Here is a 12,319-nt window from a genome sequence, read left to right as displayed (position 1 = left end):
CTTCTGTGATTTTTTTTTTCCCCACGAGGAGAGGAACTGATTTAAATTGAACACGCATCGCTTCTCAGCCTTTTGGCCAAGATTGTGTAAATTGAACACACAAAATTATTATTAGGGATATTACTACTCCTTGTATTAATGTTTCACAATTTGGCATCCAAGAAGACAAATTATGTGTTACAGAGTTTCCCTGCGGAGTAGGCATAAAATGAGCGCATTCTTCCCTCAGAAAGCTACTTTTTTTTTTTTTTTTTTTTAACCTGTTTTAGATACTCATTTAGAATGACTTCATTCTGAGGCATGGTGATATGTGACAAGACAGTGCTTACTTATTAAGCATTAACCTGTAGAGAGCATGCTGTCTTGGGTGTTTTACAGATAGAGAGCATTAAGACAGTCTCCAGTCTCTTAGAATGCAGCTTTTAGTATGGAAAGAAATTGCTTTTGGAGATACTGTGTGTAGTTGCTGACCTTGATATTAAGTAAGGCCTCTTGTGATACACTTTTGCAGAGGAAGTGCTCTTCAGAAAAGATTGCGTGATAGGGAAAAGGAAATGGAAGCAGATGAACGGGATAGGAAGAGAGAGAAGGAAGAGCTGGAGGAAATCAGGCAGCGTCTTCTGGCAGAAGGGCACCCAGATCCAGACGCAGAGCTCCAGCGGGTAAGATACATCCGAAACAGTGTTAAGACTGTCACATCATTTTAAGCCAGCCAACTATGATGGAGTTTACTTTATAAGGGAAATGTTTATTTTCCATGCATCTTGCTATTTTGGGGGAAGATATTAGTACTTGTTCTTTATTATGCAAGTCATCAGTATTAGTTGATTTACAGCATTATTTTCAACATCTTTTGTATGTCTTATTCCTTTATTTCTGTGAAGTATTGTTAAGTGAATGTCTTTTAATGTAACTTTATTTACAAACCTGTCCTTCCCTATATGTCATGTGACAGTAATTTTTGTAGTTCTCTTGTTGCCACCCTAAGTACTTTGATTCCAAAATAAAGATGTTTTCGTGAACAGCCTGTCATTTAAAAGGAAAAAAGGAGAACTCTGTCGTAGGACATGGCATACCGATTCTTGCTTTTAAGAATAGTATGTCATATTAGAAAAGTTTTTACTCTTAGTGTATCATGAATCTAATACTATAAATTCTTCATGTCAACTTTAAAAAAAATCTGTTGTATGCTATTAACAGAAACCTTGTCTTCTTACATGTCTGTTTTATTTTTCACAATGAAATAATATTTTTTCTGTTAAGTACTTACATGAGTAAATAGAAACTTTAGACTACATAGAAGCCAGTAATGAAAAAGTGATTTCTTATCAGCCAGTTATAATCATCTTAAGTGTTTGGTTATTTTAAAAATGTTTTTACACATGTATACATACACAACCCCCCTCCCCTCCCACACACACATAAGCTTTGTAAATGGGAATATAAAGCTGTTTTCTAATTATGTAGTGTTTTCTAATGTACTTTTTTTTTTAATTGAAGTATGGTTCATACACAGTATTATATTAGTTTCAGGTGTTTAGCAATTTGACATTTATTATACATTATGAATTGATACGTCTAGTAACCAAGTAACCATCTGTCACCAAACCAATATTGTTTTTATAACAATTTGACTGTATGCCTTATGGTGTATGTTACGTTCCCCATAAGTTTTTTTAATAACTAAAAGTTTGCACCTCTTACTCCCCTTCACCTATTTTGCCTTGATCCCCTCTGGCGGCCACCAGCTTGTTGTCTGTATGTGTAAGTCTGTTTTGTTTTCTAATGTGCTTTTGCATCAGGTGTAATCTTCTACACAGAATTTCTCCAGTTTTAGCCCATGTATCTTTTATCTATCTATGGCTGTGCTGGGCTTTCTCTTGTTGGGGTGAGTGGTGACTATTCTTTAGTTGGGGTGTGCAGGTTTCTTGTTTTGGTGACTTCTCATTGTGGCTCGTGGGCTCTAGGTCATGGGCTTAGTTGCCCCTTGGCATGTGGGTTCTTAGTTCCTGAACCAGGTACTGAACTCATGTCTCCTGCATTAGCAGGCAGATTCTTAACCACTGGACCATCAGGGAAGCCCTGCCCATGTGTCTTTTTTTCCGTACCTTCATCATCATGACAGTATTTTTAGTATTTTAAATCCTTACCATTGTAACAGTTAGGTTGAGGAACGTTATTATGTTTTAATTCTCTAAGTACCAGTGGGTTTGAATGCCATGCAGATTGTTGAGTGATCATTGTGCTTCCTTTGTGCGTTGATAGATAGATGGTGATACGCACAGACTTGAAATTTTTTTGTAGTTCACGATACATATTTTTACTTTTGTTTTTTCTGTTTTTGTTTGTTTTTATACTCAGAAAACTCACTAGTCTATTCATCCAAGTTTTTATAATACTCTCATCATGGTTATATTTTACTATGTTTTGTAGCTTCAGGGGGAGTGTTCATTTTGGTATAGGACTTTGACTTCAGAATTCTCCCTTTGTGCCACTTCTTCCTTTTCCTATTTGTGACTGTACCTTCAGCCATTATCAAGAAATAAAAAATGATTATATATGACCAGGCTGAGGATTTGAGTTGCCTCTTAATGTATTGTGTGTACTAGTCTAAAATTTGTGATTATAATTTCTTTAATAAAAATATAAAAAGACTTTTTCACTTTGAATTAGCTGACTATTAGCAGTTAACCTCTGTTTTCTCTGAAAAGTGGATATAAGCCACTGAAGAATGCTAATATATGTGAAATACTAAAAAAAAATTTTGCAGAGTACCTAATATATGCTATGGGGTTTACAGATTCTGATTATAGAAGAGGCAATGTTTTATTCCTAGTGAAAAAGAAAAATAGAGGTTTTGTGAAATGTAAGTAAAACATAGAGTTGGTTGAACTGAAGATAGTTGGGTTTGTTTCAGTTAACCAGGTTATTTTCTGGGTTTTTAGATGGAACAAGAAGCTGAGAGGCGCAGACAACCACAGATAAAGCAAGAACCGGAATCCGAGGAAGAGGAAGAAGAAAAGCAAGAAAAAGAAGAAAAACGTGAGGAACCCATGGAAGAGGAAGAGGAGCCAGAGCAAAAACCTTGTCTCAAACCAACTCTGAGGCCCATCAGTTCTGCCCCATCTGTCTCCTCTGCCAGTGGCAATGCAACTCCCAACACTCCTGGGGATGAGTCTCCCTGTGGTATTATTATTCCTCATGAAAATTCACCAGATCAACAACAACCCGAAGAGCATAGGCCAAAAATAGGACTAAGTCTTAAACTGGGTATGTTAGCATTTTTTTTTCCTTCCTTTTTTCCTTCATTTCCCCACCCCCTTACAACTACCTCAGTTTTGCCTTAAGGGAAAAATAATATGCGCTGCTTGATAGGTAGATAGAAAAAGATTATTTAAAAATGCCTTTCTAGCTCACAATTGTTTTCATAGTTCTACTAGTGCTCCTATATCTGCAGCTGCCTCGAGTTCTGAGAAGAAGTGAAAAGTTAAATTTTCTAGCACTTGTGAGTAGTGAGTTATTTTTTACAGTTGGGATCTTTCTCTGAGATTTGTGGAAGTACATTTACACTGCGTTTGAGGGATGGTGGGTTGTATAGTGTAACATTTGAAGATTAAGTTGCTGTGCTAATACAGTGTTTTTACTATAGGTGCTTCCAATAGTCCTGGTCAACCTAATTCTGTGAAAAGAAAGAAGCTCCCAGTAGATAGTGTTTTTAACAAATTTGAGGATGAAGACAGTGATGATGTACCCCGGAAAAGGAAACTGGTTCCCTTGGATTATGGTGAAGATGATAAGAATGCTGCCAAAGGCACTGTAAACACTGAAGAAAAGCGCAAACATATTAAAAGTCTCATTGAAAAAATCCCTACAGCCAAACCTGAACTGTTTGCTTATCCCCTGGATTGGTCTATTGTGGATTCCGTGAGTAGCAAATTGTATTTCATCATTTTATGGCAAGTTTTTGGTTCTGAATATAGCACATAAACTCAGTTTAAGTAGGGTGATAATGTGGCTAGAACCTTGACATGTGCTGTGCTTAGTCACTCAGTCTTGGTCGACCCTTTGTGACCCTATGGACTGTAGCCCGCCAGGCTCCACTGTCCATGGGGATTCTCCAGGCAAGAATACTGGAGTGTTTTGCCATGCCCTTCTCCAGGGGATCTTTCCAACCCAGGGATTGAACCCAGGTCTCCTGCATTTCAGGCGGATTCTTTACCGTCTGAGCCACCAGGGAAGCTCAGAGTCTTGAGACTCAGTCAATGATAACACATGATTGTGAAAGTCTTAGTGGTACTTGAAGTCTTCATAAATGAGAAGCAAATAATTGTATCCTTATACATACTTGTTTTACTTCAACTTGTGAATGATCTTACTCCTCTATATTTTAGCTTTAAGAAAAAATTAAGAGATTATATAGGCTTTTTAAGTGAGTGTAATAAAAAGCTCTTCAACTTAGTGTCCATGCTTTATTTGACAGATATTGATGGAACGACGAATTAGACCATGGATTAATAAAAAAATCATAGAATACATAGGTGAAGAAGAAGCTACGTTAGTTGATTTTGTTTGTTCTAAGGTTAGTCTTTTACTCTTTCCACCTCCAAATATTTGTTATATACTTTAAAATGTTAGAGACTTTGTAAATTGAATTTTTTGTTGGGACAGGTCATTGATAATTTAGTTTTAATTACAAGATTCATAGCCACTTAAGTGTACCCCTCTATACAATTTGAGACCCCACACCAAGTACTTTCATTTCAGAGGGTCAAAGGAGACACAGTTGCTGGCTACTACCAATTTTGCTCTCTCCTTACCCCAAGAATGCCTTGTCACCAACTTCTTGTCTTAATGGTTAGGATGTTGCTGAAGTACAGTTGAGGTTTAGTGGAGACAGCCAGTCACTTATGTCAGTTTTTTGTTAGTCATCCATTCTTTGGGAAGAAGCAAAACAGTGTCCTTCATAGCATAACAGTGGTGTTAACTGACTGATTACTGTGTGCATGGCTTCTTTCCTGGCAAGTCCTGTGTTAAGCATTTTCCAAAACTTTATCTTCTTTAAACCTCCCAAGAACCTTAGGAAGTGTAAGTTTCTAACAGTGTCCCCATTCAGTACATGAAGAAATTGAGACTTGGGGACAGATTGTGTCTTGACCGTGGTTACATAATAAGCAGTAGAGCCAAGCCTGTAAAAGTCATGCTTTTGACCACCAGGAGATACCTCATCCTTTCATTGTCCTCTGAAGGCCCAGTCTTACCTTTAATAAGATAGTTACAGGAGAAGCACTGTATTTCTACAAAGGAAGAGCTAATTGCATTTTAAGGAAATGCTATTTTTCTCTCATTATTGCTCCTTTAACATCAGGAATAGCAAATTATCTTTTCCACTTGTGATTATTGTAGCATAAACATTTGTAAGTCTGGGTTTGAATTAGAAGACAGATATGTAGTGATTAAGATCTTACGTTTTAGTGTCAAACTTTCATTGAAAAGAGAGAGATTCTGGAAATTTAGAAATTTATATAAAAATTCTTCAGTCAAAAGAAATTTTCATACTAGTTTGAGGATATATTAAAAAATCTTTTATCGTATTGTTAATGTTTTATTTTCAAATTGACATTAATTTTTTTTTTCTATTAGGTTATGGCTCATAGTTCACCTCAGAGCATTTTAGATGATGTTGCCATGGTAAGAGAAAATTTACTGTTATTTATATTTTAATTTAAGATCAGTATAATCAAATTTGCTCCTCTGAATTTGATTGACTTTCTAGAACCTGTATTGGTTCTAGACTCTTTATAGGACTAAATTAAAATTTGAATATGCATTGAGAGGTTAAAGGTATTCACAGTAAGATATCATTAGACATCAGTAGAGTTAAAGTTTTCTTTATCAGTCTCTTCCTTCACCTGTCTTTAGTGTTTGTGTGTGTAAATATAAATTCTGAATCTATTTCATACATTTAGAGAACATTTATTAAGTGTTAACTAGGTAGAGCAGTGTGCTTAAAGGCACAAAAAGATGGAATAACTACCCTTAAAGAACTAGCAGGGACACAGGTGTACCAATATTGATATGACAACATATTTAATATAATGGGTGTATGTAAAAAAATAATGGAGGCAGAGGAGGTAGAGCAGTTAGGTGTTGAGGGTAGTTAGAGAAATCATCACAGAAATTACCATCTAAACTGAGGCTTAAAGATTGTGTAACTCTTTTGTTACTTGGACAGGTGTCTGTTGGGTTGGTAGTAGTTCAAAGAATACAAGTGGTGAATTGGTCCAGATAATGGCAAGATGCAGAGTATGGCCATGGAAGTTTCTGGGGCAGAACAGATGTCATTGTTTAGAGTATCAACAAACTTTAAGCTGGGTTATAACACATAGAAATTGAAATTGCTGCATGTTGGGACTGGGATTGGAGAGAAATACAAGAACCAGCTGCCATAGTGCTCATTTAATGTAGATGAAAGACTAGGTATTTCCTAGACAGCTGCTGTTGGAGTGAAGGGGTGGTGTTGTGAGGTGTTATGAACGTCATTGGAGATGCTGTTTACGAGGAGAGAACCAGTGAAGATCCAGCAACTTTCCCTCTGTTGTGGAGACTTAAAGCTTTGAAAGTGAGGAACTTCCTCAGAAGGCCACAAGACTGTCAGGGTCTTCAGGGGTCACATCAGGTTTTCAGTTGAGGATGGTTAGCATAAAGTGAAATAGAGTCTAAAGGGCTGAGTGGGAACGTAGCAATGGGAAGAAGAGCCAGGAAGGAAGAAATGTCAAGCATGGTACGAGATGATAGGTGATCAGGGAAACTTTTATTTTGAGCTACAATTAAAGTTGTCAGGGAGTGGCATAGGGGGTTGCCTAACCAAAAGGAGCTCTAAAGTCAAGATATTACATGTTTAAGCACTTAATGATGTTTAAAGCCAGATAACATTAATTTTCTGCAGCCTAGCTAGCCTAATGTATCTATTTAAAATTCCTGGGGGGAAAATTGTGAAAAGCTTTTGGTTTTGTAATGCTGAGCCTCAGATGAAAGGAGAAATGTGAATAGATCCTTAAGGGTAGAATGTCCTTGGCCTTCCAGCCTTTCTTTATAGTTATCTTTCGGGTAAAGAGAGGGCTTTGTAGTTACTCCTGAGTTAAGGAATTAAAAAAAAACAGGGAATTCCCTGGCAGTCTAGTAGTTAGGACTCCACAGTTTCACTCTCAAGAGCCCCAGGTTCAGCCTCTGGTTAGGGAACTGAGATGCCACAAGATGTGCAGCCAAAAAGAAAAAAACTCAGTGTTCTGGTTTGCCTTGGCAAGGATATAGTTACTGTTGGTGAAGATGGCATATGTCACTATTTTGATCGGTTGAAATAGTTTGATTTTTGGAGTATAATTAAACTACCATTTAAACACGTTTTTTTGATTATTTTCTATTTCAGTGTTGATCATAGTGGGAGGAAACCAATTGGGCTAGTGTTGTCAGCTCGTTATGGTGATAGCTCATGGACCCTCTAAATATTTCTTGAATAAGTGAGATTGAATATTCAGCTCAAATAATAATTAGCAGTCTTTCTCAGACTGTACCTTCATGATTTTACGTAAGCTAATGAACTTTGGCTGCATTTTTGTGCCATTATGTCCAGGGTACAATTCCACGTTAGTATTGCAGCAAAGTTTTTTTTTTTTTTTTTTTTGGTTGAGGGACCCCACAGTTTGAACCCACGCCCTTGGCAGTGGGAACAAGGATTCCTCTAACCCCTGGACCTCAAGGGAATTCCTGCAGCATGGTATTTTTAAATTATAGGTTAAGTCTAGCTCGTGGATGTCTGATTGAAGTTCTTTTTTTGTCATCACTGAGAAATGCTGGGAAATTTTTCAGAAAAATCAAATTTCTGGCTTGTGCTAGGTACTTACTAAGCACTCTTCAAAGCACTTGGTACATACTGTCTCTTTTAATTCCCATAGTAGAACCAGTATGACATAGCTACTGTATCCTCCGTTTTCAGATAAGAGAACGGAGACTCACTGTAATTAAGTATCCCAACCAAGAGTATGTAACTGGTAGGAGGGAGAAGTGGGATTTGAATCCCAAGTAATTTTTAATTTATTTATTTTAATTGGAGGTTAACTACTTTACAATATTGTGATGATTTTTGCCATACATTAACACTGACTCCAGGTATGCATGTGTCCCTGCCATCCTGAACCCCCCTGCCGCACCTCCTTCCCCACCCTAGCCCTCTGCAGGGCAGCAAAGGAGACACAGATGTAAAAAAACGATCATTTGATTTGCCAAGGGGAAAGGACCTTTTATTTATTCAGTAGTCTTGTGTCCCTTGGGAATGACAGTGTTTATTTTGTTTACTGTATCCCAGATGTATTCTCATTTAATATTTCAGTGTTACATGTAATAAGGGCTCAGTAAATGTTAAGATTATGAGGTTCTTGGGGAGAGGGTAAGTGAGATACTCTGTACTAAGTATTAGGTGATTATATAACTAATTTGTCTGAATGACTATATTCTTTATAACAAACATATGATTTCCTTAGGAAATAGTTATTCAAGACATGTATAAATAAAGTAAATGCTTGTTCGTAGAGAAAAGCCTTTTTTATTCCATTTGCCTTGTTGGGAGATGCTGGTGATTGCTTTTCTTACACGTGTAACTGGCTTTTTTGTTTTTCCTTTTCTAGGTACTTGATGAAGAAGCAGAAGTTTTTATAGTCAAGATGTGGAGATTATTGATATATGAAACAGAAGCCAAGAAAATTGGTCTTGTGAAGTAAAACTCTTTTACATTAAGAGTTCCATTTCAGATTTCTTCTTTCCCATCCTTCAAAGGACTTCATTTTTTTTTTTTTGTCTTCAAAGACATTTGTGAGATCTGTAATTTTTTTTTAATGTAGAAAATGTGAATTTTTTTGTCCTCTAATTTGTTGATGCTGTGTGTACTCCCTTGGTTGTAAAGACATCTGAATCCTACCATGGTTCTCTTTATACTCACCAGGTACAAATTACTGGTATGTTTTATAAGCCGCAGCTACTGTACACACCCTATCTGATATAATCTTGTTCTGCTGATTTGTTTCTTGTAAATATTAAAATGACTCCCCAATTCTTATGCAGAATTGCACTTAATATTGAACTGTACAGGCACCAACATGAATGATTTAAAATTTAAAAAATAACCAGTCATACCTATTACCCTTACCTCCTTGATCAAAAATGGCAGGCCCTCATGATGGCATGAGATTTAGAGTGTGGAAATTAGCAGACAATCCATTCCTACTGTATCTCTGTATGAATGTGTTTGTGTGAGTGTATGTATAAAAGTCTTATTTTTTCCTAGTTTGCTTTGGAAATTTCCCTTAAACATTTCCTAATTCAAGAATAGAATTGTAAAGGAAACCTGGTATTGTGCCAATCCAGATGTCTGGGATAATTAGGTTATTACTCTCCCAGAGCATGGTATTCTCTTGTGGCAAGTAACAGTCTATTGAATGAAATGGGTTTTTCTGTTGATAGCTGGCTGTGTCAGCCTCTCCTTAAGGGAGTGTGAATCATAGTGGTTTCCCCCCCCCCGATTTCGTTGTTCAGAAATGAGGCAGATCCTTAGAATCTGGAGAGCTTTATTTTATGCATTTTTTTGCACTTCATTGATCCTTAGTTTAATTTTAATGTACCCCTTTGTTTTAAAAAAGAAAGCTTCATTCAGAAACCATAAATGAAAAAAAATCTTAAAATTATCAAAAGATAAAATTAGGCAATTTTACAGGCTAGAAAACATTTGACAAAATACTGTAGCAATTTAGCATGGCAATTTACAAAGTTTACATCTGATTTCTGAGGATAAAGTAAGTCGTTTAAAGCAGTTACCACTCATGTGTGTCTGTCAGGGGTTTATATCTTGTGTGTGTATATGCAGGCACACACCTTGTTTACGTCTCTGCTCATCAATGTTCAAAACTGTACTGATCGTGTCCTTAGAGATATACATGAGGCTTTCTTTATTATAGATCAGGACTTCACCAGGGAGCAAAATTACCCAAAAATGTACCAAGTTTTAAACAGTTCTTAACAGAAATTAGGTGCAGCTATTCCCATGTCTGAGTATTTATTTTTTAAAAAGACTGAGGGGGTGTGTTAAAAAACAAAACATAAAAAGCATAACTGAACTTGAATTACAAGATTTTTTTTTTACATCTTAAGAGGACATTTGAAAACACTGTTCTTAACATTGAACCATGATGTGCATGGTTCCATTATGTAAATATATCAAATATTAAAAATGTATATATTTGATCTTGGGGACTCATTCTTTCAGAGTCTTGTTAAATAAATGGCATCATGTTGTAATTATGCGGTGCATACTAGAAACTTAACTTGAAAATATGGGCTGAATTTTTGATGGACTGGATTTTTAAGTATTAGTACCTGGAGATGAGAAGAGGCCATTTCCCTTATTTTGGATTAATCTAGACATCTATGGAGATATAGCCCCTTTCAGTGTTATAATATTTTAAGTTGTAGTTTCTGAAGGGAAAGTTGTAGAAACATGTTCCTTGCCATTTACAAATTAATTTGCCAGTCTTTTCTCAGATTAATCCCCCAGTGTAACTCCTTGTTCGAGCAGTTTATTATGCCTCTCTATCTTCTCTTACATATTATTGCTTCTGAGACATCATATTAGGTTGGTTTTATTTAGCCAGCATTAGCATGGAAGTTTATTCAGGTAGATTTAATTTTCCCCGCTTTGGTCTCTTCTGATCTTTCAATCATATTTACCTTAAAAGGGCCCTCATGTGAAGCTCTTGAGGGCACATACCATATACTGCATAATACCTCCAGTGAGATGGGTGTCAGGATCCCAGATTTATATATTAACATTTCTGCAGCAAATGATCTGATCTGACTGATCATTGAGTTAAAGACTGCTACATTAATTGTTTAATGTCAGTTCAAGTCAGATTTTGCCACAAAGCTTAAACTTCAGGATCTTCAGAATTTTTCAGGTTTGTATGTAAAGAACCGACCATGTATAAGCATGAGAATAAGCTGGCACATTCTAGTGTCAGTAATATTACACTTAAGAAAATGTTTACTAAATCGCTTGAACTTTCTGGGTTGTCTTTACCATTTGTCCATAGATTAATTTCAAATTGGAACCCTTAGTTAATCTATATATTGCCCCTTCAAGTTGTTATAAAATTACATGAAAGTCTTGACAGCCATTCTGATGTGGCAGCTAGGAAACAAATATGCTTTTTCTGCATTTGACCCTGTAAATAAAATAATTTTATATGTGTCCATCTGTCAACAGGAAGAAAGTGGTTTTCCCAAACTTTAACATGCGCCTGAATCACCAGGGGGATCTTGTTAAAATGCAGACTTAGCAGGGGCTAGGGTGGCCCTGAGACTTTGCCTTTCTGACCAGCTCCCACATGGTGCCAGTGCTAAGTGATATAAGGACTACTTGATTGGCAGTTCAGTGTCAGTACTGGTATTTTGTCCTAACAGACTGCATAAATGCAGCTTAATTTTTTTTTCTTTTTTTATTTTCTTTTTAAGTATATCTTAAAAACACTTTTTGAGGCAAATGATAAATGATAGGTATCATTTATATTAAGAACATAAAAGTAATCTTCCAAAAGGATGCCCAAGAATAGCTCCAATATTCGAGACTTTATTCCCAGCCAGCCTTAGAACATCTTAGAGAAGATTATGTTGTTACTCATTTCTGAATCTTATCAGAGCACTTCCTGATCTGTGATAGTAGAGGCTGATGATTATTTTGTGGAGAGTGCAGTTTCAGGTACTAATCAGGCATGAATAGTAGATATGGTGGACAAATTGAGAAAATACTGAACTCGAGTCAAATTGGACTAAATGCTATTATCATTTTTTTCTCTAATGTGAAGAAAATTTAAATTTAGATAAATGCAAGCAGCTATACAATGTATATATGAAGTTTACTTACCCAGCTCTTTCATATAAGTTCTATGAATGTTTCCACTTTCTACCCAAAAACTGCTGAAAGGTTTTATGTCAACATGGTTGTACATTTTTCCAAGTCATATTTCAGCCTTCTATTAATATGAAATTGAGAAATTGTTTTGCTTAGCAAAAGATGGTGAAATTGATTTGTGAATGCCACTAGCTATAAAAAGGTATTAGAAGGAATTCCAAATAGACTAAGAAATAATCTAAGTTTCAGGAAGAAAACTAGGAAATGTACACACAGTTTGTTTTTTTTTTTCCCCACACATATTTTTAAACCCAGGAACTATTACATTCATACTAGAAACCAAGGTGAACTTGGTATATAGTATTT

General features: G+C 36.1%; 1 protein-coding gene across 1 annotated transcript in view; it reads left to right on the top strand.

Annotated features, from left to right (window-relative positions):
• Nucleotides 1-10,347, top strand: part of RBM25 (RNA binding motif protein 25) — a 47,857-nt gene extending 37,510 nt beyond the window's left edge. Inside the window, exons 14-19 of the mRNA XM_070377589.1 lie at nt 512-662; nt 2,946-3,270; nt 3,650-3,924; nt 4,481-4,579; nt 5,641-5,688; nt 8,682-10,347. Of these exons, the coding sequence (XP_070233690.1) occupies nt 512-662; nt 2,946-3,270; nt 3,650-3,924; nt 4,481-4,579; nt 5,641-5,688; nt 8,682-8,774 (991 nt within the window). The 3' untranslated portion in view covers nt 8,775-10,347. The remainder of the gene's footprint in view (nt 1-511; nt 663-2,945; nt 3,271-3,649; nt 3,925-4,480; nt 4,580-5,640; nt 5,689-8,681) is intronic.
• Nucleotides 10,348-12,319: the final 1,972 nt, after the last annotated feature.

The sequence above is a fragment of the Bos mutus genome, chromosome 10 (assembly GCF_027580195.1).
Source record: "Bos mutus isolate GX-2022 chromosome 10, NWIPB_WYAK_1.1, whole genome shotgun sequence".
Classification (NCBI taxonomy): Eukaryota; Metazoa; Chordata; class Mammalia; order Artiodactyla; family Bovidae; genus Bos; species Bos mutus.
The sequence above is the reverse complement of the archived record's forward strand: the minus strand, read 5'-3'. Positions and strand labels throughout refer to the sequence as shown.